This window comes from Melanotaenia boesemani, chromosome 12, assembly GCF_017639745.1.
Source record: "Melanotaenia boesemani isolate fMelBoe1 chromosome 12, fMelBoe1.pri, whole genome shotgun sequence".
Taxonomy (NCBI): Eukaryota; Metazoa; Chordata; class Actinopteri; order Atheriniformes; family Melanotaeniidae; genus Melanotaenia; species Melanotaenia boesemani.
Window position 1 is genome coordinate 31892519 of NC_055693.1, and position 24150 is coordinate 31916668.

At 38.5% G+C, this 24150-nt stretch overlaps 3 protein-coding genes across 7 annotated transcripts in view; 2 read left to right on the top strand and 1 right to left on the bottom strand.

Moving 5' to 3' along the window:
* Nucleotides 1-90: 90 nt before the first annotated feature.
* On the top strand, nucleotides 91-3675 carry osgepl1 (O-sialoglycoprotein endopeptidase-like 1). Of its 2 annotated transcripts, none has more exons than XM_042001422.1 (7): nucleotides 91-575; nucleotides 656-1043; nucleotides 1121-1325; nucleotides 1408-1556; nucleotides 3050-3180; nucleotides 3293-3364; nucleotides 3501-3675. In XM_042001422.1, the coding sequence occupies exons 1-7, from the start codon at nucleotides 370-372 to the stop codon at nucleotides 3589-3591; spliced, it is 1242 nt and encodes a 413-aa protein (XP_041857356.1). In that variant the 5' UTR covers nucleotides 91-369; the 3' UTR covers nucleotides 3592-3675. The 2 variants fall into 2 exon arrangements, with proteins under 2 accessions (XP_041857356.1, XP_041857357.1); XM_042001423.1 differs by having other exon boundaries at nucleotides 360-564.
* Nucleotides 3676-4281: 606 nt separating this feature from the next.
* fkbp7 (FKBP prolyl isomerase 7) lies at nucleotides 4282-13959 on the bottom strand. The gene is made up of 4 exons (XM_042001452.1): nucleotides 13524-13959; nucleotides 13090-13241; nucleotides 10006-10133; nucleotides 4282-6722 (listed from the first exon to the last, which is right to left on the bottom strand). Exons 1-4 carry the CDS (start codon nucleotides 13736-13738, stop codon nucleotides 6561-6563), a joined length of 657 nt encoding a protein of 218 aa, XP_041857386.1. The 5' UTR covers nucleotides 13739-13959; the 3' UTR covers nucleotides 4282-6560.
* Nucleotides 13960-14560: 601 nt separating this feature from the next.
* The window catches only part of glsb (glutaminase b), a 43391-nt gene continuing 33801 nt past the window's right edge, over nucleotides 14561-24150 (top strand). For 2 of the 4 annotated variants that reach the window (XM_042001410.1, XM_042001412.1), the window contains exons 1-5: nucleotides 14561-14992; nucleotides 19528-19624; nucleotides 19777-19898; nucleotides 21614-21743; nucleotides 22779-22858. In XM_042001410.1, coding sequence (XP_041857344.1) covers nucleotides 14682-14992; nucleotides 19528-19624; nucleotides 19777-19898; nucleotides 21614-21743; nucleotides 22779-22858 — 740 coding nt within the window. In that variant the 5' untranslated portion in view covers nucleotides 14561-14681. The remainder of the gene's footprint in view (nucleotides 14993-19527; nucleotides 19625-19776; nucleotides 19899-21613; nucleotides 21744-22778; nucleotides 22859-24150) is intronic. The other 2 variants (XM_042001411.1, XM_042001413.1) reach the window with 2 other exon arrangements.

Here is a 24150-nt window from a genome sequence, read left to right on the forward strand (position 1 = left end):
TGGTTTAATATTTTTTCCAACTTTTGGGTCTGTAAACACATGAGATAGATATAAATATGTTAAAACTGTTTCGCCGTAAATTTATTTGCTGCTTTAGGTTTTGTATCTGCTCTTTAAAGTAAGCAATTTGGACACGGGCGGAATTATTTACACGCGACACAGTCAGATGACGTCGGAGAAAGGAAAACATAAAGTTAACGTGTTGTCTATGTTAACATTGTATGTTGTTGTTATGAAGTCGCTCCTTTAAAAAATGGTTTCAGGTTTTTTTTGTTCGTTTGTTTTAGCTTGATAGATTAGCTGAGATTAGGTCACTCTGGTTCTGGCTACGATACCCTTTGAGCTCACAGGAGAAAAAAAAAAGTTAACATGTTTCTCACCCAAGTAAAAATCCTACCAAGGCTCCTGCGGCGAAAACACACGTTTGACTCCACTCCTCTGTTTGGAAAAGCATCGTTTTCCAGACTCGTTTTAGGCATTGAGACAAGCTGTGATGACACTGGAGCTGCTGTACTGGATGAGACTGGTGCAATACTGGGAGAGTCTCTACATTCACAGAAAGAGGTACATCTGAGGTGGGTGTCACTTTGAACGTTCATTGTAATTTTCTTAAGGCATTGTTTTGACGTACTCGCTTTAATCTTGAATGCTGCAGGTCTGGTGGCATCATCCCCACAGTAGCACAGCAGCTCCACAGAGAAAACATAGAGCGTGTGGTTCAGGAAGCTTTGGAGAGGAGCTGCGTGACCCCTGGACAGCTCTCGGCTGTGGCCACCACAGTAAAGCCAGGTTTGGCCCTGAGCTTGGCCATCGGTCTGGAATTCAGTCAGAGGTTTGTGAGGCAGCACAATAAGCCCTTCATCCCCATCCACCACATGGAGGCCCACGCCCTGACAGCCAGGATGCTCCAGCCTGTTTCCTTTCCCTTCCTGGTCCTGCTTGTTTCAGGGGGTCACTCGCTTCTTGCCGTGGCTCGAGGAGTTGATGACTTTCTGCTTTTGGGTCACACGTTAGATATAGCCCCTGGGGATGCACTTGATAAGGTAAGACCATTCAACATCTTCTGCAAGTGTAATTTAATCATAAAGCAAATCATTATTTCTGTTATGTGGACTCACAGGTGGCCAGACGTCTGTCTCTAATTAAACACCCACAGTGCTCCACACTGAGTGGAGGACAAGCTATAGAGCTTCTAGCAAAGGACGGTGACAGGACGTTGTTCCCTTTTAAGACTCCTATGGGACAAACTTATGACTGCTGCTTTTCTTTCGCCGGATTACACAATCAAATTACATTGACAATAAAGAAAAAAGAGGCTGAGGAAGGTAAGAAAGGACAGGTTTTCACTGTCGGCTCTTTTGCTAATGTGGAACTGAAGCACAACTAACAGTAAACTCTTCTCTTTAGGTGTAGAACAGGGGACATTGCTCAGATGTGTGAATGACATTGCAGCGGCCACACAGCACACTGTTGCTTCTCATCTTGCAAAGCGTACACATCGAGCCATCTTATTCTGTAAGACAAACAACCTGCTGCCGTCAAATAATCCCTCTTTGGTGAGTCTGTTACTTTTTTGGCAGCCTGCATATAACAAGCCTCATATATATTCATATAAAATCCGCTGTGCTTGAATTTTTGGGAGTTTTTTTAAAGTTTTCTGTTTATAATTGTTTTTTCAGACAAGTCATAAAAGCAGAGAAATGGAACGTAAACAAATTAAAAACGTTTTGTCCTGGACATTTATGTACAACCCCATCTCCAAAAAAGACGGGATGTTGTGTAAAATGTAAATAAAAAAACAGAATGCAATGATTAGCAAATTGCATCAACCCATATTTTATTCTCACTAGAACATCAACAACATATCAGATGTTGAAACTGAGACATTTTTTCTTTTCATGGAAAATATGAACTCATTGGGAATCTAATGGCAGCGACACATCTGTAAAAAGTAGTTCCAGGGTGATGTTCAGCATGGTGTAAAAAGTAGTTCCAGGGTGATGTTCAGCACGGTGTAAAAAGTAGTTCCAGGGTGATGTTCAGCATGGTGTAAAAAGTAGTTCCAGGGTGATGTTCAGCACGGTGTAAAAAGTAGTTCCAGGGTGATGTTCAGTATGGTGTAAAAAGTAGTTCCAGGTTGATGTTCAGCATAGTGTAAAAAGTAGTTCCAGGGTGATGTTCAGCATGGTGTAAAAAGTAGTTCCAGGGTGATGTTCAGCATGGTGTAAAAAGAAGTTCCAGGGTGATGTTCAGCACGGTGTAAAAAGTAGTTCCAGGGTGATGTTCAGCATGGTGTAAAAAGTAGTTCCAGGGTGATGTTCAGCACGGTGTAAAAAGTAGTTCCAGGGTGATGTTCAGCATGGTGTAAAAAGTAGTTCCAGGGTGATGTTCAGCATGGTGTAAAAAGTAGTTCCAGCATGATGTTTAGCATGGTGTAAAAAGTAGTTCCAGAGTGATGTTCAGCACGGTGTAAAAAGTAGTTCCAGGGTGATGTTCAGCATGGTGTAAAAAGTAGTTCCAGGGTGATGTTCAGTATGGTGTAAAAAGTAGTTCCAGGGTGATGTTCAGCATGGTGTAAAAAGTAGTTCCAGGGTGATGTTCAGCATGGTGTAGCATCACCTCTTCTTTTAACATCTGTCTGTAAACATCTGGGAAGTGAGGAGACCAGTTGCTGGAGTTTTAGGAGAGGAATGTTGTGCCATTCTGGTCTGATGCAGGATTCTAGCTGCTCTACAGTCCTGGACCTTGGTTGCTGGATTTCTGCTTCCATGATGCTCCAGATGTTGGGTATTGGTGAAAGGTCTGGACTGCAGGCAGGCCAGTTCAGCAGCTGGACTCTTCTCCTGTGAAGCCATGCTGCTGTGATGGATACAGGATGTGGTTCAGCATCGTCTTGCTGAAACCTGCAAGGCCTTCTCTGAAAGAAACATCTGTTTTTCTTTTTTTATTTGAGATGCCAGAAAGTTTTTAAAGACAAACATGCTGTTACCAGGTTTACTCTTTATATCAGATTATGTCCATGTAGATTTTATCAGTCACTCTTTTCTAGGTGTTGTCTGGAGGAGTTGCGAGTAATCAGTACATCCGTAAAGTATTGACGAGCATCACTGAGACGACCGGACTACAACTGTTCTGCCCTCCACCCAAATACTGCACCGACAACGGGGTGATGATTGCATGGTGTGTATCCAGTCTGGATCATCAGCAGAGAGGCTGCAACAGTGATTTAAATTCTATTTTCTCTTTTAATTAAGCACATCTGAGATATACCTTTATGTTTTCCCTCAACTAGGAATGGTGTTGAGCGTCTTCGAGAAGGTAAAGGGATACTGCCACCACACGTGGACGTGCGCTATGAGCCAAAGTGAGTCCATGCTGATTCAAAGATGTCCCTAAAAATCTTAGATATTTCATTCAAGATGCCAAATGAAGTTGTTTTGGTCTTTTTGTCTGTGCTGCAGATTGAATTGACATTGGCTCATGTAAATGTTGCGTTGCAGGGCACCACTGGGTGTTGACATCACAGCGGAGGTGAAGGCAGCAGCGATCAAGCTGCCATCAGTCAGGATGAAAATCCCGACCGATGGCTAGATTTTCACAGATCAGTGTGTTTACGGCGTATGTTGTTTAAAGGCTGATTTCACCTATTTATTAATAAATGTATTTTTATACATATTTTTGAGCTGGTTTGATTTATTTATTTATTTACCAGGATAGTGCATATTAACAACAGTAAACCTGTGAAAAGCCAGAATTAGCCAAGGGCTAGTTTTCATCTGTAGTCCTGTTGGCCAGTTGTACAGTGGCACCCTAGGTAAAACAGTAAAAGGGTTTTCTTTAACTACATGGAATGGGTTCAGTATTAAGTGATATTTGTTACCAAAAAAGTTTATGTACTTATAAATTTGAAATTGATGGCACAAAGTTTCTTTTAACAGGAAAGCTACACGTCATGAGTTTTCTGCGTGAAATGGAAGAGACATGTGGCCCACATCCACAGAATGGATGCAGATGGAAATTAATAGATCATTTTAGAGCAAAACTACACTGCAAGTGATTTGCTTCTATTTCAGTGCAGATTCTGACAACAGGCAGAAATATTTGCACAACCTTTGTCCAACCCCGGTGAAGTAGGCACCATTTACAGTTGTGGCATTTAAGTACACTCTCTTTCAAAAAAAGATTTTAAAGTGCATTCAGAGACATGATTAAAAACACCTGCTTGTCCTTTCCAGGTTTTAAACTGAACAGCAACACAACATACTGCAACATGTTATTTATTTAAGAAAAACACCCCCAAAAAAGTTGTGAGTTTATCCTCACTGCTTTCATACAAATGAACGTGATACAGAGCAGTCAGGGCTACGGATCATATGCAGTCTACTATTATTGGTATAAGCACCTCTGCAGATGTTTTAGTAGTTTGCTGGTCTGCAGCATTCACGTGTCTTTTTACACGATGCCATGGAGGAAAGACATCAGCAATGAGAAGCATTTCCAAAATGTCCTACAAGTGGAAAACATGAAAATAATTTAAAATCTTCCCAGGAATTGATGTCCCTCCAAATTCGGACTAGGGTCAGACCACGACCCTAGTCAAAGAAACTAAAAAAACCCCAAAAGGATTCATCTCAGACTCTCCGGGCCTCAGTTTGCTTGTTAAATATTAGAGATTGACGGTTCAGTTAGGAAAAGACTGAACAAATATAGCTAAAAGAACATGGCAGCACAGCTTAGGTGTGCAAAGTTGCGTCTGAACAAACCACAAGACTTCAAGAACAAGTTGACCACACACGTCTACATTTTGTCTTAGTGTCTGTTAAATAAATAAAAATATGTTGTAGTATGGCAGGTGCTATTATTTGTGTGAGATTGTATATATCTGATTTTAAAACCTGGTAAAGACTGGATATTTTTTAAGCTGTCCTGAATAAATCAACCTTAGAACTGTTGAGAGGGGATCATTTCTTTTTCCTGTGTATTTTTCCACTGAAGATCACAACCCTTCCCTCTATCAATGAGTCAGTGTTTGTTAAGATCAGACAGCCGCCATGCCGAAATGATGATCCCAAAACAAAATGTAATAACAGAATTAAATAAGAAATTACTCATAGTTTCAGGTTTGAAAATCATGTTCTGCAGATTGTTGAACATTTGCCTTCTGACCATTGCTCACTGGTCTAGTAGGTTCAGCTTGAAGGAGAGTGGACATAGTCTTTTTTCTTATCTTGGTACAATAATTAGAAATCCATGGTTGCAATCACATAAAAAAATTAATATCATTTTATATAGATATATATAGATATAATTAATATCAAAACATCTCACATTTTATTCATTTTACAATTCATTCTGGAGATCCTGTCTGACAAATGTTCCTAAAGATGAAATGGCCTCAAAAATCTTATTGCAGTTATATTTTATTAGTTATATATTTTATAACTGTATACTACTGTTATCTGTCAATACTGACGAGATGCTTAAAGGTACAGTGTGTAAGAATTGCTGACATCTAGTGGTAAAGATGGGTATAGAAATTATTTAAAACACCAAGCATCAGAGTGAATGTACAGCAGACGTCAGTGGTCAAAATTCTTCCAGACATGAACATGTTTTCATCTGCGAGTGGATCCAGTGGCCTCAGGCGGACTGCGCTACAGGTAACGACTTTAATATTGTGTATATCTGTACTGCCTTCTTCTATCCTCAACAATGCTCTTGCACCTATCAAACAAAGCTGGAATTAAGGTTCTAAAGCTCAGAGGGTTCTCACTTCACACACAGTTGTTTGTCCATTCAGAGATGCCGTAGTAAAAATAGTGACACAAACACGGCTACTGCCATGTATGTGAACCCACGGTAAATAGATACAAGTGGCTCATTGTAAGAGAATAAAAACATTATTTAAGTACAATGATTAGATACTAATAGAAACACAGTTTTAAATGATACATTAATTTTTTCTGTCAGGGACCTTTTATTTTGGTACACACTGCACCTTTAAGATTATAGGGCAGAAAATTCAGGGGGAATCAGGAACGTTGTTTAACCAATATTTCACGTGACAGTCATGTTACAGTTTCACAGCCTCAGATTTCAGCTCATTCTGCAGTCTTTTGTCGTATTTGTTTAGATTCAGTGGTATTAGCTCATGAGTAAAGATTTACACACTTCTCAAAGATGACCTTACTTAAACCTTTGAAAACTAACTATTGATAGTATTAATGCTGTATCTGAAATATCTAAGTATGACTCAAATGAGTATAAAAAAACAGTAATCAGTTATTTCTCCGCTCGCACACATACATAGGTGGAGGACATTGTTGTATTTCCATGGCAACTTCCAGAATCCTGAATACAAGTTTCCACAGTCTGGAACACGAACTGCAGAAGTGGTGAGGCATGTGGAGAGAAGGTGGTTTGACTAATGAAAACATACCGCTGACAGTGTAAATGTGGTTGGATGTTTATTCCCTTTAGTTTCACTGCTTCTTTCTGTTTTCCCTCCAGGTTATCAAAGTACATGAACACCAAATGAACAGCATCCGCTTCCTTCGACACTAAAGCTCATCATGTCCATAAATATTATACTCCTTTGCACTGATCAGCCCATCTCTGTCACCGTCACTCTTGCGGAATATATCAGCAATAATCTTCTCATAGAACGGATCATCGCGTGGCTTCCCATCCTTTTCATACTCCAGTTTCAAGTATTCTTTAATCTGAAAATCAAAGAACAAATGATTTTTCACAACTCAGAATAAACAGCACACACAAAAATGTTGTACTTGTACCGTTCTTACATAACAAGCCCCCTGTTGTACACAACTCAAAATAACACAACTGTTAAAGGAGTTGGAAGGAGGCCAGCTACGTCTGTCTTCTTTCAGTGTGTTGCTATCATCAATCCAGATAAAGTGTTTTTTTACATTGTGCTGTTACTACATCTATAACTTAGACTTCAATAATACCAGAGCAAAATAAAAAGTAAAATGGTACTCTAAAAGTTTACTGCTAGAGGTAAAATAATACAACCCAATAACTTTTAATAAATATCTACTATATGAAATGATAGCATTTTAAAGTATTTGTCTCAATTCTTTATGAGTCAGTTAGGTCAGGTTACTTGATTCAGTCTGATTGGAAAAATGTTTTGGAATGAAGAAGACATGAGGGTCAAAGCAAGTGGAATCAAATCTAGATAAGGACATGCAGACTGTGGTGAAAAACAAGTTTAAGACAACAATATTTTATTAACAATGCTGGGTTATTAATTGAACTCGAAACCCAGGAGAGCAGTTCTTATCAGTCATAATATTTACAATGATTTTTTTTCTAATTCCACTTTTCTTTAAAATTCCCCCAGAAGCTTAACTGTGGGGATCTTAAAGGATTAGCAGTTTAGGAAATCATACTTAAATACCTTCTGTGAAAGGATCAGGTAATAAAAACAAATCTTATATCCGTGTGTTTCCACAAAGCATGAGTCAGGAGGTCATTTTAGTGCATTTCAGTTGTCTCTTTCTTCAGAGCCCCCGAGAGTGGTGATTACCAGGCGAAAACCCTTGTCTGGCATTCCCACTGCATCAGCTTGGAAAAATGGACGCTTCAAGGATAGTAAGTTTGTGGTTATCTACAATGCCTTAAGATACTTGACCACAAACCAAATGTAAAAACGCGGATCATGAGAAGGCCAGCCAATTTTGGTGATAAGTTCATAAAACATACATATTTATACAACATTTCGACCCCACGATAACATAATAACTGATAACAACAACTCAGCGCGATTTAAACTGGAACTTGAATAGATACAAAAATGTTATCAGGAAATGATTTAAAATAACAATGGACTACAGCTGGTATCGGCACAGCGATCTTGAAATCTCGACTCTTTTTTTCTCTGCAATTAACAATTTTGGATTTGGATTGGAAAAACTTGGTTATTTAGTAATTTCCAGCAAAAATTCCTGGAAGACAACTGGAATGCACTATTTGTTCATTATAGCTTAGCTTGTCTTAGCATAGCTCACCTTAGACTGTCTTAGTTGATCTTATTTTAGCCTACCATAGCTTAGCTCGTCTTAGCTTAGCTTATCTTGTCTTAGCATAGCATAGCTTATCTTAGCTTGTTTTAGCTCGGATTAGTTGTTCTAGGTTTATATGAGTTTATCGAACCATGATAAATCTGGCATAAAAAGTAATGAAATTAGTGTTTGGTTGATTATTATTTCTCCCCATTAATTATACTAATTGGTGTTGTGTTATACATTGTTGAAAAGTCTGATTAATGGGACCATTAGCCACATGTTTAGCTATGCAGCTCATTCCACAGAAGCACAATCTTTACAAGTTACATCCCGCTGTAATTAGGCCTATAAGACAACACCAACTGTTATTATTGAAGGTTAGAAATAATCAAACACAGCTTCAGTTTTTGTGCTAAGTTTAGATATGAAGAAGGAAAAAATTTAAAATCTCTCCAAAGAAAATATAATAAAAAAAGGCTCTTTAGTATCAGTGCATCTTACTGGTTTGTTTTGTTAAATGTACAGTTTTAGGGTCAGTTAATACACTCTTTATTTAAGTTAATCATTTCCCGTGTTTAGAACTATATTTAGCCTGCAATGCAGTCAAGCCATAGGTACAGTTGAATAGTACTATTACTTAACTGTACTGTAGAATATTATTAGATTAAGGAAAAGTGGTAGGAATTTATTAGGAGTTAGAGAATTCAACTGTGCTTTAATGATAATCTGACCACACTGACAAACTGTTGGTCTGTGGTACTGAAGCTACATACATTTAAAATATATTAGACAAAAAAAGTACTTTAAATGTTTCCTCTAATGTGTTTTATCATTTTGTTTCAGAAGAATGTAGCTATAAATATATTTCTTAGTATTTCTTAATTATTAACATTGGTAATTAAAAAAGAAAAGCCACAAAACTGTCATAGACTGCTCATCAGCGCTGCTCAAACTCATCCTCATGTTTATTAATATGAATCAGTTTGTACAGCTGTATGAAAAAAAAATCACCCCTCTGAAAGCTTTGGCCACGGGATATTGTGCCAAAGGAAGGGACTGAAGATGCATTTTTCCTTAGCATTTAGGCAAAATAAACCAGCTTCTATTATGATACTCCGAGATTATTTCACTATGTTAGGAACAATCTCAAGAAGAAAAAAACCTATTCAATTGGACTTCTAGGTTGTAAATTTAGTCTTTGTTATGAAGCATAACTGTATAATGACCATAGCTTTGCATATTTTTTGACCAATTGGAGCAGATTACAAGGCAGGAGCTGACACAAACAAGAAACAATAAACACTATAAACAACATGATTTGAAAATTATATCATTCTCATAAAATTATACTGTTGACTTATTAAACACTGAAAGGTTTAGGGGCCCAATCCTGTAATGCTGTGTTTATCATATTTGACATATACAGTTTCTGAGATCTATTGCATCACTTTATGGTAGAAACTTTGCTGAAAACCCTGTTGTTTACAATCTGATATTGGTCTTCTACAACAATTCTCTTATTATAATGGTACATATAGGAAAATAATTATTATGATTTTAATTTTAATTTTTATTTATTTATTTATTTTCCTTTTGTTAAAGGATCCAATAAAGACTTAAGACAAAAAAAGATAGAATTTTCTGCTCATCATTTCTTGGGCCAGGCTTTAAATGGTTAAATGCATCTATGCTCCATTATAACAGATCCATTTCATCTGGGTGGAGATTGGTCTGTTTGAGTTCCCAGAGCTAATCAAGGTAAAGCAGAACTCACTAATGCCAGGAACAAACACATAAATATGGGACAGTTTGTTCACATCCTGCTCTGCATGTAAACATGTTACTCTCCAGCTTCATACATATATTCTAGTTTAGTTATTTTTACATTTTCTTCTTTAAATCGAACCCCAATTAAATTTGTCTTTTCTGTTTGAGTCACCTGTGTCATGGTTACCACCTTATGAAATACAATTACCTCTGCCTTCGTGAGCATTCTGTCTTTGTCAAGGTCTACCCGTCCAAAGGCCTCCATGCTGCGTGGCCCTCTGGACACAGAGAGCACCTCCACCTCAAAAACCACAGTAGCATTTGGTGGCACTGGACCTTATGGGCAGATCAACAATGCATCAATACTTCAGAAGATCTCAATGGTGATTCTAAATGAATTAATATTTCAAATGATGTTCTGCTTTACAGTGTAGAGTTCTGAGGTTGAAAAGTTTCACTCAAAAGATCAATTTTAACGGTACCATCTGAGAGATGGTTCAGCTTCATTTTACTGAAGGAAACTAATGCTAACACAGAGCAGCATGGCTCACTAGATAACATAGTTGTAATTTGCCTTTCAAAGCAAAAGAATGCAAAATTTAAAGACTCATACATTATTATAACAAGAACAGAGAACTGAAGCAACATGCATCTGGTTCAAGTTTTATAGCGCGAAAGAGAAAACACTAAAACATGAAGACTGCAGCTGCAATCTGAACTTATTCAGCAGCTCTTAGTCTTGGTAGAGTGTTAACTATGAAACATTTAGCCGGTGCAGGAGCAGCAACATCATTCACACTTCTCACAACCATTAGCTTCACAGCCAAATGGTGAAATGTTGCGCCCAATACCTCAGACACGGCAACACCAGGCAGATAACAGTTAGATTTACAGACGTTAAGTAGGCTTGTGAAAAATCACCTGTTAGTTATCTCAGTGAGCATTGGTGCATGCAAGGAAGAGACCAGATAGAGACCTTTAAACCTCTGTGCATGCTTACAGTACATGCCGCAGGGAGATGAGTAGCTAACGCTTCGAGGGATGAGATGCCCTTTCAGCTAAAGTGCTGTAAAAGAAGACAAGATGGCATAAAGGCAGCTCTAGCACCAATGACCCAACATTACATGATACAATCAGGAAAGTTCAAAACATTAAACAGTTGACAGTATTAAGACCTACACATGCGTATGGTATGCAAATACCAACTGAGCAAACCATAAACATATCAATCAGTCTGCTCTGTAACTGCAACTGGGAGGTGGATTTTTAAAATAGCTTTCAGTAAGTAATTACAGTAGTATGTTGCTATGTAGGTAATGTAGGATACAATAAGATGGACCCAACATTTATTTTTTTGGCTTCTTTGATATCCATTCAGTCTATTCATTTTTTGTTTGTTTGTGTTTGGGGGATTTTTGGGCTCTAGTGGCCTTTATTCAACAGTAGCTCGACAGGAAAAGGGGTCAGAGAGAGCGGGGAGTGACACGTAGCAAAGGTTCCTAGGCCAGGACTCGAACCTGGGCCGGCTGCTCCAAGGAGCTGTAGCCTCTGTACATGAGGCGGCTGCTCACCCAGAGCATAATGGACTTGTTTTGATTGGATTATAATTGGAGTGCAGTGAATTGGACTGAATTTGACTTTGTCTCTAAAAATCCTTTGACATTACTTTGTTGTCAACTGGTGTAAAATAAAGCTGAATTTACTTAAACTGAAATGAATTAGAGTAAATTAACATTATTAATTTGACACTGAATTTAACTGAACTGAAGTGAATTAAAATGAATTAAGGTGACACATAGACTGAATTGAAGTGAATTAGACTGAACTGAATTAACCTGAGTTGACCTGAACTGAACAGTGTTTATTTGAACTGAACTGAATTGAAGTATATTAAATTGAAATTGATTGAACTGATTTGAATTTAATTTAACTGAACTTACGTTAATTGATTTGTACTGAATTGAATGGAATTGCTTCTCTGCAACCCTGAATTGGAATATGCAGCATAGAAAATGAATGAATGAATGAATGAATGAATGAATACAATTTTTAAAATTTCAAGGCTCAGTTTTGGGGCCTAAACTTTTCGTTTTATACATTAATGACATAAAGTGTCAAAATTGTTACATTTTGTTTTATTTGCTGACGACACGAATTTCTTTAGTTCAGGGAATGATTTAAAAGCTCAATCAGAAAGTCTAGTGAAAGAAATGGTTGAACTTAAAAAGTGGTTTGATAAAAACAGGTTAGTTTTAAATTTAAACAAAACTAAATTTATTTTTTTTAAAAAAAGAAAAAAAGATGAAGTTTTTTTAAATATAGATGGTGTTAACATTGAGAGAGTGTTTGAATTTAGGTTTTTGGGAGTGATAATGGATGACAAACTGACATGGAAAGCTCATATAGCTTATATTAAAATGAAAATGTCAAATGTCTTGAACAAAGCAAAGTATGTGTTGAATTATAAAGTATTAAGGATTTTGTATTGTTCACTTATTTTGCCATATTTAAGTTACTGTGTGGAAGTGTGGGGTAATACATATGCAAGCAATATAAAGCCTTTGTTTCTTTAACAAAAAGAGCAATAAGAATTATTCATAAAGTCGACTCAAGAGAGCAACAAACTGTTTATGAAGTCAAGACTTATGAAACTTAGAGATTTAGTTGAGTTACAAACATTATAAGTTATGCATAAGGCAAGAAGCAAAGTATTACTGGAAAGTTTGCAGAAGTTGTTTGTTTTTATTTCAGAAGACCAGGAGAATAAAAGAAAATTTCAATTTAAACACCAGTTTACAAGGTCTACTTTAAAACAGATGTATTTCAATATGTGGTGTCAAATTGTGGAATTTGTTACACATTGAATTAAAGATGTGTGTAAATATCTTTCAGTTTAAAACTATGTATAAAAGTAGAATATTTCGTTTGTATGAACTCGAATGATGGAAATTGTGTGGATTGTAATGTGTATGTTAAGGATGTTTCAGTATTGATTTGTTTGTCATGTAATTAGCTGACAGAACATTTATATGTGAGTTTTTGTTTAAGACAGGGGCGGGTTTTATGAGTTTAACTTCTTCCTGCCCCTTTTCTATCATGGTGGTGCAACAAAAAGTGTTTTGTTGTTGTTGTTCTGTTATAATTTGATGTTGTGCATAGCCATGTGTGAAATAAATAAATAAATGAAATGACGTGACATAATAAGCACCAACATTTATTATGCTCTGTGCTCCTGCTACTACTGGGTGGAAATAGAAAACATAAACAAAAACACTTATACGTATTTATTTACCTTTGCCTTTTTCACCAAATGCCAGGGCTGATGGAATAGTAACTTTTCGTTTCTCTCCAACACACATATCCACCATCCCAAGATCTAGGCCCTTGATGACCTGTCCAACACCAAGCACAAACCACTGAGGGTGGCCAGCTTTGTCTGTCCGACTGAAGCAAAGAAAAAACAGATCAGAACATCTTCATCATGAGCTTTAAAATAGATCTGAACAGGTATGCCCTGATATCAAATATTAATCACACATACACTAATAAAAATACTGTAATTTATAGAACACTAAAAATGAGGAGTTTTCTATTGTGAAAAGCACATATAACATCTTGAACCTGGAGTTATGCTCCCTTCAGGAGCCCACATAATAGCTCATGAGCATTAAAGCCTCCTGTATGTACTTCATCTCTTTACAGCAGAATCTGTTTTTCACCACCAACCTGCAGTAAAACTGGGAACCATCTTTGGCGAGATACCCATCATAGTGAGCGTTGATCAGATCTCCTCTCTTGCTCCTCTGAGTGCACTCCTCCGGTTTAAACACAACTTCAACCTTCACGTCGTCCAGCTCAGCTGCTGCGGCCCAAACGGACCAGAAACTGAGTTGTGAAGACATAAAGAAGCACAGTGTGCAGCTCAACAACTTCCACATCATGCAGCTGTGCAGTCGTGGCAACTTCAGAAAGTGACGTTTGATCACAATAGAGGACGTCACAGCTGTGCGGAGCCGTCAGGAGTAACGATGCCCTGCATTTAGACTGTCAGGAGTTCTGCTTCCTGCTTATACATATGGACTCATTCACAACGACCAGCCAAAACTATGAAACGTTGCCCTTTTTTATTAGAGCTGTTAAGTCTTCCTTAAATCGAACCGAATGCAGGAGAAGCATAAAGTGAATAAAACTTCCTGAGAGTCAAAACTCAGGACAAACTGTAAATACTCACATCAATCAGAAACGAAGAATAGAATAGAATAGAATAGAATAGAATAGAATAGTTAACTTAAAACACTATGTAGGTTATGTTACACAGATAAATGCATCATAAATCTGTTTTTTTTTACTTGTTTGTTTTTATTTTTATATTTAAAAAAAGGAGTTTTTAGTCCAGATTAGTCTGGTGATACACGCACACACACACACACACACACACACACACAAAGTTTTCATCCATTTAAATAAAGCAAAAGCTCACTGTTTAAGTATTTTGAGTGAAATACATATAATATAATATAATATAATATAATATAATATAATATAATATAATATAATATAATATAATATAATATAATATTTTCAAGATATAAAAATACAGGCTGGAAAAACTGGGTAATGCTCAACATGCACAGTAGAGGGCAGCAGTGTGTCAAAATAGGCCTCAAAATGTCAAACGCCAAACGAAGAAGTAGAACAGTTTCCACCAATGAGAGCGGCGGAGGGCGGGAACGTGCGCTTCTATTTATTTTTGGACGCCGGTGTCTGTGACTCATCGCCTCTCAGACACTCAACGGTTCTGGAAGCTAGTCTCTATCAACCCAGTAGTTGCAACCGGACTCGTCTGACACACGAATTTCTCTCTTATTGCCCGACAGGATTGAGATGTTACATTTTAGGGTTTCGACAGTCCTAAAGGAGTTGTTTGAAGCCACCCGCAAGCGTCCCATTCCCATCTCTAGACAGAAGACTTGGTTACAGACCCCTCACCATTGCTGCTTCGGTTCTGTCTCGGTTGATGCCAGAGCTAAATCACCTCAGCTGAAGGTTCTCCATGTCGCTACAAACCAACCGGCGCGCGGCACCGCGCCCTGCGCCTCCCTGTTCCGCTCCTACTGCGTGAAAACTGAAGGCGCTGCTGTGGAGCTGGAAGAACAGCTGAAGAAGGATGGCGTCGCCAACGAAGAAAGCGAAAAGTATGTTCAATGTGCTTTTTTTAAAATAGGAATGCCTTGTTATATCATGCGTTGGGTTGCCGTGAGTCATGACGCAGAATGCGCAAGCGGATGTCGCGTTCGTTAACCGCCATAAACGCGGTATTGATAATAATAAAAAGCGATCAGTATTTTAGGGAATTATCGTTTTTTGTCATGTGTATAATTATATTATGTTCGTAATAACATAATTTAAGTAAGATTTGAAATAATATACAATAACAATGTAAGCTAACTATTATGGCCTGTGTCGGATAGCAGCAGCTATCACACCATGTGTGAGTTGATCACGCCGGCTCGAGCCACTAATGGCTTCCTGCCAAGAATCTATACAATGTTATCAAACACGAGCATGACAAATAAACCCAAAGTTAAACAATACGTATTTCCATGTTTTTTGTCTGTTCCTGTTCTGTAACGCAGTGAAACAACGTGTAACCTTATGTGTGCTGTAGTTCAGGAGCATTTAAAGATGAATCTCAGGGTTTAAACATTCAGACTTTAGCCATTTTATCCAGAAGCCACACAGAATAACCAAAACATAATAAGCCCTTTGATATGACAGTAAATGTTCGAGGATTTCAGATGAATTGAGATCAGTGGCTTTAAGTGTTGCTTCCAGCTACTTCTGCCGTGACCTTCAGTGAAGTGGCTGCAGGTCACAGCTGGAGGCCTCCTCCAGACTACTGACAGATTAATGAGCTTTCTGCCTTCTACAGCAGCCCCAGATTCATATGGGCAGGCTGTACCTGTTCTTCTGCACCATGCAATGGTAATGTCAGACTTTCTGAGTAACTTCCTCCTGCTTTGTTGCAGCATATCGTTTCTTACTGTTTTCTGTGTCATATTTGCTTTTTGTTAATACAAAGTTCTAAATATCAACCAACCTTTGACTCACCCGTTGGATATATGAGTTATTTTCTGCTTATCTTTGCAGCCAGATGGGCTGTGGGATGTAAATGATCCATGTTAGCCTTTTGGCAGAAATTAACAGTATTTTTGAGACAGTTTTATTTACTGGCTCAGTCTAACTTTGGATTTGTTCTCAGACTGTACCTAGTCCATTCCCAAACCTATTTAGACACAACAGCTCTGGCTCTGTAGATTTCCTGTGTTTGTAAGATAATTTCTCCCTGAAGGATAAGTTGGTTATTTATATATAGGAAGCTAAGTTTTGTAATCACACAGTCAAAATGAAAGCTTGAAATTATTATCAGGCATTCTCACAGTTCAAGTTTGTTTCCATTACTCTCATTCTGTGGTGCAGCTGGTGAAATAAATTCTGGTATTTAGGATAGCTTTCAAATCCTGTTCTTTATCTTGTATCCGGGAAACTCCGAGAGTGCTCTGAATACACCGATGAGCAGGCAGCCAGTGGTAAATGGACTGAACCATCTGTCCATGACCATTCTCAAATGTGTAAATGGAGAAAAACAAGTCGTTGGAGGCACTATTCCCTCCTGATCTGTTTGCAGTTTAAATAGATCCTGCTGCTTGTTTAGGTCACTTCATGCCAGCTATCACAAATTAAATTTATTAATTAATTATACTTTATTTAAATTTAGGGAAATTAGAATGATGTAGTGTATGTGTATGATGTAGTGTATATTTATTTATTTATTTATCTATAAATAAATGTGTTTCAGTCCGGAGAAGACGCACCCAGCATAGATGTTGTAATGCATCTTAGCTTAGTAGTGGTTAGGGAGTGTCCAGCCGTTCTCTTGTCTCATGTAGGTGTGAAATCACCTGGATACTTAATAGTAGTACTCAACGCTTAACATAATCTGTTTCAGGAAGCAGCATCTGATCAGAAATGATCTCATTGATCAAATCAGCTGATCGTCGGCTGACGATCACAGCGTTGGAGTTTAAATGTTATTTGCTAACGTCAGACCAATAATGCTCAGTTCTCACGTCTGTCACAGGTGTCTTTTGTAAGTCTTGAAACCACTTAAGCGACACTTCTGTTTATTTTTTCTGAAAGATTACTAATTGAATTATTATTTCCATGAAATCAAGAGTGACAGCGAAATAAAGACCGACTGACAAATGCCGAGATTGCTGCAACACCTGCAAAACAATGCAGTTTCCCTGTTCTGCCACTAGAATCAGTGCATATGCAGGGTCAGAGCTGTACAAATACAAGATGGTCAATTCCACACACGGCTTCAAAATGTTCTCACGCCCAAAACTGTACGCAAGAATGGTTTATAAATTAGGGCCCAGAAGTATAACATGGTCCTTACAGGGGTGGCATTTAAGTGTGACATATTTATGAAAAATACTAAATGCAGCACAGTTGCCATCCTTTTAATTCTCTAAACACACCCTGTGCCTTTGTTTTCTAGACATGTGTCCTTTGCGTGTTGTAGAGCAGTAAGTGGACATTTAAATAAAGCAAATACGCCTCACCTTCACTAAAGCATCTGTGTTGGGGGTTAATGAGCTTTTCACATTGTTGAAACTTTTCTCAGAAATAATTCACTGTGTGGTTGCAGAGGTGTGGCTCTGTTTTGACTGATGCACTTATTTACATTTCCTTCAGCATGTTCCTAAACGTGCTCTGAATCAAGACGCTTAATCTTTCTATATTTTGCATGGGAACGTCTGCAGACTCGTCTTCTATTTGCCTTGTGACTCTGATTGATGTGACAGATGTCAGATCAGTAAGTCACTTCTGTAATTAATCATGCCTGACACACATCATTTCAGTGAATCTTTGGATGTTTCAGCACATTCATTTTGTGATTATCTTGGCTGTATGTGGAGTGTTTACTCTGTGGGGAACAGAAGATGTGCCAAAAGGAGAGTCGAAGGCAGAAACCTGGAATCTCGAATGCTGACGTGTCCGTCTTCTCTCTGACCTGAATGAGAGGCTTAAAATCTGAAGTGTGATGAAAAACGTACATGAAAAGTTACTCTGAATTTTAAAGTTGCTGGGTCTGTAAAACATGTGTTAAAACCCTCAGTTTGAATGGTATTTTACAATGAGCTGAGTTTGCTCCACAGCGCTGTGCCATGACCAGCGTGTGAACAGATTACGATGTTGGCTTTATTAATCCAGAAGCCACCGAGGACAGGACTGGTCTGCAGACAAGAGAATTTCTGGAATTTTGGTCCGGTCTAAAGCGACTCCAGATGAAACTGAAAGCGATGACATCCAGGATTCGGCTGTTAGCTTGTGATATAAAAACATTAAGGACATAATAACATAAACCGGTAACCAAAAGACATTCACTGATTATTACATCTAGTATGTAATGTTCAGTCTCTACTTGGAATATTCTGTATATATTTCTCATCGTCACTGTTAATTTAAAGAGTCATTGTGTGAACTGAAGAAGCCTCTGACTGAAGACATTGCAGTGTTGTCTGTTATGTAGAGAAGCAACATTCTTCCTCTCACAATCAGCAGTCGGGGTTCCAGTTCAGTGCCCAGTACAGAGCTGTTTTATATGTTTGTCCGGTTGACATGTTAGGAAAATATTATTTGATGGCCTCAACACATCTGTAAAAAGTTCTGGATTCTGTTCACATATGACCAAATATCTCACCATCAACAGTGTATAATATCATCCAGAGAATCAGGAGGAATCTCTGTGCGCTGGGACAAGGCTGAAGGACTAGACTGGATTCTGGTGATCGTGGGGTCCTCAGGCAGCACTGTATTTAAAACAGACATGATTCTCTGCTGGAAACCACTGCATGGACTCAGGAAGACTTCCAGAAATCACTGTCTGTGAACACAGTTCACCCTGAAATCCACAAATGCAGGTTAAAGCTCCATCATGCAAAGAAGAAGCCAGATGTGAACAGGATCCAGAAACAGCACCGTCTTCTCTGGACCAAAGCTTATTTAAATGGTCTGAGGCAAAGTGGAAACCTGTTCTGTGGTCAGATGAATGAAAATATGAAATTCTTTCTGAAAGCATGGACGAAGTGTCCTGCAGACTAAAGAGGAGAGGGAGCATCCAGCTTGTTATCAGTGGACAGGTGAAAAGCTTTGTGCCTATGGCGTGGGCAGCTTCCACATCTGTAACATGTAAAAGTAAACAGAGGTTTTAGAGCAACACCTAAACATCTTTGCATTATTATCTTTTTATTTATTGCCATAAATCTCATCATCCCATCAGGTAACACAGCCAACAGGAAACATGAAGTAATGTTGTCCTACTTGCATTATTAAAATTTTGGTCACATGTAAACACACCTCTGTGGGTAATTCTTACGCTTGGATTGCCTATTGCTGGTTAGTGTCAGTGAAATCCCTATCTAATGTGTTAAGACTGCATCAGCAACTGGAGATAAGCTTTGTGTTTACACTGGAACAACAGGTGGGAAAGGCTTTACTGTGGAAAGTGCTAAAGGGCAGTGCAGCAGCGGGTCTGTGGACCGTTGCTACTTTAATCAACATAGCCTGAGATCCATAAGAGGCTGCTTTTAAAAGGGTTTTCCATCTTAGCTACATATTTTTTATTCTTACACCAATAGTCTTTTCTTACTCTCTAACTCAGGAGAAGAAATGCAGGAATTCTCCCCAGTTTGGAGGATTTACTCTTCTACACAGTTGCAGAGGGTCAAGAGAAAATTCCTGCTCACAAATTCCTCACAGTAAGTCCTTTATATTCACTTCAACCAGGTAGTTTAATGTTTATATCAGTCAAACCACTGATCCCTGTGAGAGCTACGCTAGCATGGAATGACAAGTCCCTACAGTTTGATCTTATCATGCTGCTACATTTATTTCACCCCATTACATTTAGGCACTTAAAGCTACCGGGCTTCGCACTGGAGATCCCCGCCTGAAGGAGTGCATGGACACCCTCAAGGAGACCTTGAAGAAGACTTCAGACGGGGTGACGCTCGACAGACATCTCTTTAAGAAGTAAGGCTTGTTGTGTCCTGTTTAGATGTTCCATCACATGCCATAGTGTTGATTTTAATCACATTTCCAAAGCAGCTGAACTCACTCCAGCCTCAAACATTTTTATAAACACATTTTTATTAATAAGCAAATCCAAACTTCCAGTTTTAGATTAGCATATTACATAAATGTTAAACTGCATTAATTCGATTCTTCTGTTTATTGGAATTCCATCAATAGAAATATGATTATTCATCTTTTGTATTTTAGTGCAATTATAGAGACATCTAAATTAGAAATTAGTTACAGATCATTTAGATTTAGATAGTGACTCAGCACTATTTTCTTCAAATTACATTTAGAAATATGTAGAGTTTTAATTACAGAAAACTATATTTAAGTATAAAGTTTTACTTTTGGTAGTGTGTGTTATGATAGGATAGAAACAAAGAACTCTGATATCTGAACCAGTTGTGAAAATCTCTTATTTACGTAGTTTTGGTTTTGAAATTTAAACGTAGCACAAAAGTAAGGAAATTATTGTTGGATCTTTCTTCCACGATTAGCAGCATGGACCCTGCTGCAGTGGTCAGGTGGGGTCAATGTGTGAGGACACAATTAATTGGATTGGATGATTTAAGTCAGAAGAAACAAGACAAATTAGTTATTTAACAATTCCTAATTTTTCAAACATGGGCCTCAGTATCATGTTGAAGATCCATGTACAGCCACAACAGACTGGGACCTCCTCATTCTGGTCTCAGCTTTGCCAGTTTTCCTGAAGCTGTTACCTTACTGGTGCAGCAATCAGCAGTTTGACCCTACAATGCAACTGACTTCTGTAACAGGGTCCATGTTGCTAATCAGACACCTGAGTGTCGGCACTGGGAGCACCTGAAGCTCAAAACAAGACTGAACGGCAGAATCGGCTGTTTGGCATAGAAGATGTGGCAAGTTTTAATGGAAACCCAAATACTTAACTCTGCTGCTCTTCCCACAAATGCATTTTCCTTTTCAAATGTGGCTCCATTGAAAAGGGAGATAAACTGGCATGAGCCAGACAGGGAGGAGACTCAGCAGTTGAAGAAACTGAATAGGATTTATTATTTAAGTTTTCTAGGTAATCCAGAACAAATAGGTAAAGCAGGTCCAGGTAATCCAGACCAGGCAAGTAGACTGAGTGAGAGAGGACAGACTTGTTATGAGACTTGGTCAACCAGATTGAGGCATGTGCAAACTTGGCCTGAGTGTGTTGCCGCGGTTGGCTGCACAACAATCTGGCTGCTGGTGATGGTGATGACACTCAGGTGTGCCTCCTCAGCAGGATGAGACACAGGTGTGCCGGTGGTCATGCCTTCTCAGCAGGCTTGACATAAACAGGTTTTTCAACAGTGTAAGATTTATTACCGAGAAGCATTGCTACAACAAAGAAATGATCCACCAAACACTAATTTCCTAACTTTTTCTGCACAGTTTAGAATTATTTTCTCTAATAACTTACAAATGAGAACATCTGCATCTGAAACCCTCATCTGTGAGGCTGTCTTCCTTATTTTCCTGCAGGCTGAAACCATTGTTGATCACATAAGCAGCTGATCAGTGTTTTTAACATTGTTTTTTCATTAAATTTCCATTGAAGTTTGTCAGACTTTAGAGTTGCTAACTTGGTTGACAAACTTTTCCCGGTTGCATGTGGTCGCTGTATTTCAGCATGCTATTTGTGGTTTATCCATCAGGTGTGTCCAGAGCAACATTGTCCTGCTCACTCAGGCCTTCCGCAAGAAGTTCGTCATTCCCGACTTCCAGTCCTTCACCTCCCATATTGACGAGCTTTATGAGAAAGCCAAAAAACTCTCTGGAGGACAGGTGTGTCCTTAGATCCATGACTTTTTGTTTCCCCCAGGGCATCATGCTTATTATTTACTACATACAGTTTCATTATCATCAGCCTCTTCTGTCCTCAGAAACTGTATGCTGACTCTGGAAGGAAAAATCCACCCTCAGGCATGTCAAAAGTATCGTCGTGGTGTCTCAGCAGCAGAGAGCAACCTGTGATTTTCTCACATTACTGTTAGTTCAGCCATCTTTCTGCTGCTATCTGCTAAAACATTCAGATGTTTAAAGACAGATTCTCTGATGATGTCACCCTTGTTCAAGTCAGACTCAGAGTGGGGAAGGTGCACAGTTAGGGCCTCAATAAACCAAGGCAGGATTTAATTTCAGACTATTTCATGTTTCTGCTCAGTCTGTGATGCACCCGTCACACATTTGGTTTGTGAAAATCAGAAAAGAGACAAGTAAATGGCAAAGTCTCATCATTTTAAATTCACATTTTGAGAAAAGGTTGATGGAAAAAGATTTAAAAATCCATTAAGAAAAATTTGCTGCAGGCCTTGTGTTTTGTTCTGAAAGAACAAACCTTACTCCAACGTTCAGTCTCATGATGAATCACCAATTATGTCCACAGCTTCCTAATTTGACATAAAGACTTCTCTCCATTCTTGACCTATTTGGGCAAGCAACATGTTTTGTTTTCATCTTATTTCTTAAAGTTTTGCTTTTGCGTTTTACATATCCTGTCAGACAAATTATATGGAATAAAATTGGGATTTGATTAAAGCTCATGTGATCGTACGCCATGCAAAGCTGCATTATGATTATTTTCCAGGAACTTTATTTATATATTAGAACATGCGTGTCAAGTTAGACCAACTTTGAGTGTGTGATGGTGGATTATTTCTTCCTCGTGTGCAGATGAAGCTTTGACCTCTCGGTCTTGTTATTGTTCATTGTTGGTGTCGTGTGGCTTTCCATTGAAGCCTGAGCCGATGCAGACGTCAGCGGTGTAAAGCAAACCTCTGCAGTGCTGAATCTCCCTCCTCTGTCCTACCTCTCTTTCAGGTTGCAGACTACATTCCTCAGCTTGCCAAATTCAGCCCTGACCTTTGGGCAGTCTCTCTGTGCACGGTTGATGGACAGAGGTGAGGAAAAAGTCATAAGTAGGGTAGAAGAACAGATGAAAAATGCACTCTAGCCTTTAATGTTCTTGATCATTCACAAGATCTGTACAAGCCTGTGGGGGCAGTCTGATCTGGGGTTGCTACAGTTGTTCAGGTCTAGGTTCAGGTCTAGGTTCAGCAACATTATGTGTCCAAAGAATGAGGTCAGCTGACTACCTGAGCATACTGAAGGAGCAGGTTATTTCATCTTCCCTGATGGTACGGCCATATTCCAAGATGACAATGTCAGGATTCACAGAACTCGGATTGTGAAAGAGTGGTTCAGGGAACAGGAGACATCTTCACACATGGATTGGCCTCCACAGAGTCCAGACCTGAACCCCACTGAGAATCTCTGGGATGTGCTGGAGAAGGCTTTGAGCAGTGGTCGGACTCTCCATCATCAATACAAGAACTTGGTGAAAACGTGTTCAACTCTGGATGGAAACAAATCTTGTGACATTGCAAAAGCTTATTAAAACAATACCACAGTAAGTGTGTCATGATCAGAGCTAGAGCTGGGCAATATAGAAAAGCACATAGATTAAAACAGAAAAAAGAAGAAAAAATCATATTGATCGATATAAATAATTATCGATAAAGATAAAAAAATATATATTTTAATTGCAGCCCTGGCCATTTTATGTTATTGCTTAAAGACCTACTTTTAATAAAGAACCCAGAAACACTGAATTCATTTTCAGCCCTTCATTCAACCACCTTTTTAACTATAACTGAAAGTTTTTTAAAAAGAAAAAGAAATCAAGGTCTTAAGAGACCTGAGTGACATCAGGAAATACTGACATAAAGACATAAAGAACAGACTAAAGTGACCATAAAAAAATCTGGTAAATAAATATTTAAATAACCTTTAGATGAAAATAAATAAAACAAACAAATACATAAAAAGGGGGCTTTTTTTGGTTGGAATAGCACACTGCCAGTTTTATGGCCGATCAGGTAAGTGTGCACCACATTCCGGCTGCAACGTGATTTCATTCCGACCTCCCAACGAATCAGGAACCTGTCAAGCTCAGCAGTTACGAAGGCCAGACAGAAGATCAGGCACGGGAGCGGTGTAATGCATTGGGTAAATTTCAAAATAAAAGCCTCCATGCAGATTTGTGATTGCAAAACTATGTAAACATAGTTTACATAGTTTTTATCATGGACAACCAGCCGTTTATCCTGGAAGTGGAGAATCACAAGATTCTCAATTCAATTTAGCTTTATTTGTATAGCGCCACTTAACAACGTCATCTCAGGGCACTTTA

Excerpts from the sequence above, each read along its gene's own strand:
- osgepl1 (XM_042001422.1), top strand. The coding sequence starts at position 370 with ATGTTTCTCACCCAAGTAAAAATCCTACCAAGGCTCCTGCGGCGAAAA. Across the intron at positions 576-655 it reads CAGAAAGAGGTACATCTGAG|GTCTGGTGGCATCATCCCCA; the intron begins GTGGGTGTCACT and ends TGAATGCTGCAG. Across the intron at positions 1,044-1,120 it reads CTGGGGATGCACTTGATAAG|GTGGCCAGACGTCTGTCTCT; the intron begins GTAAGACCATTC and ends GTGGACTCACAG.
- fkbp7 (XM_042001452.1), bottom strand. The coding sequence starts at position 13,738 with ATGATGTGGAAGTTGTTGAGCTGCACACTGTGCTTCTTTATGTCTTCA. Across the intron at positions 13,242-13,523 it reads GGTTCCCAGTTTTACTGCAG|TCGGACAGACAAAGCTGGCC; the intron begins GTTGGTGGTGAA and ends TCTTTGCTTCAG. Across the intron at positions 10,134-13,089 it reads ATTTGGTGAAAAAGGCAAAG|GTCCAGTGCCACCAAATGCT; the intron begins GTAAATAAATAC and ends TCTGCCCATAAG.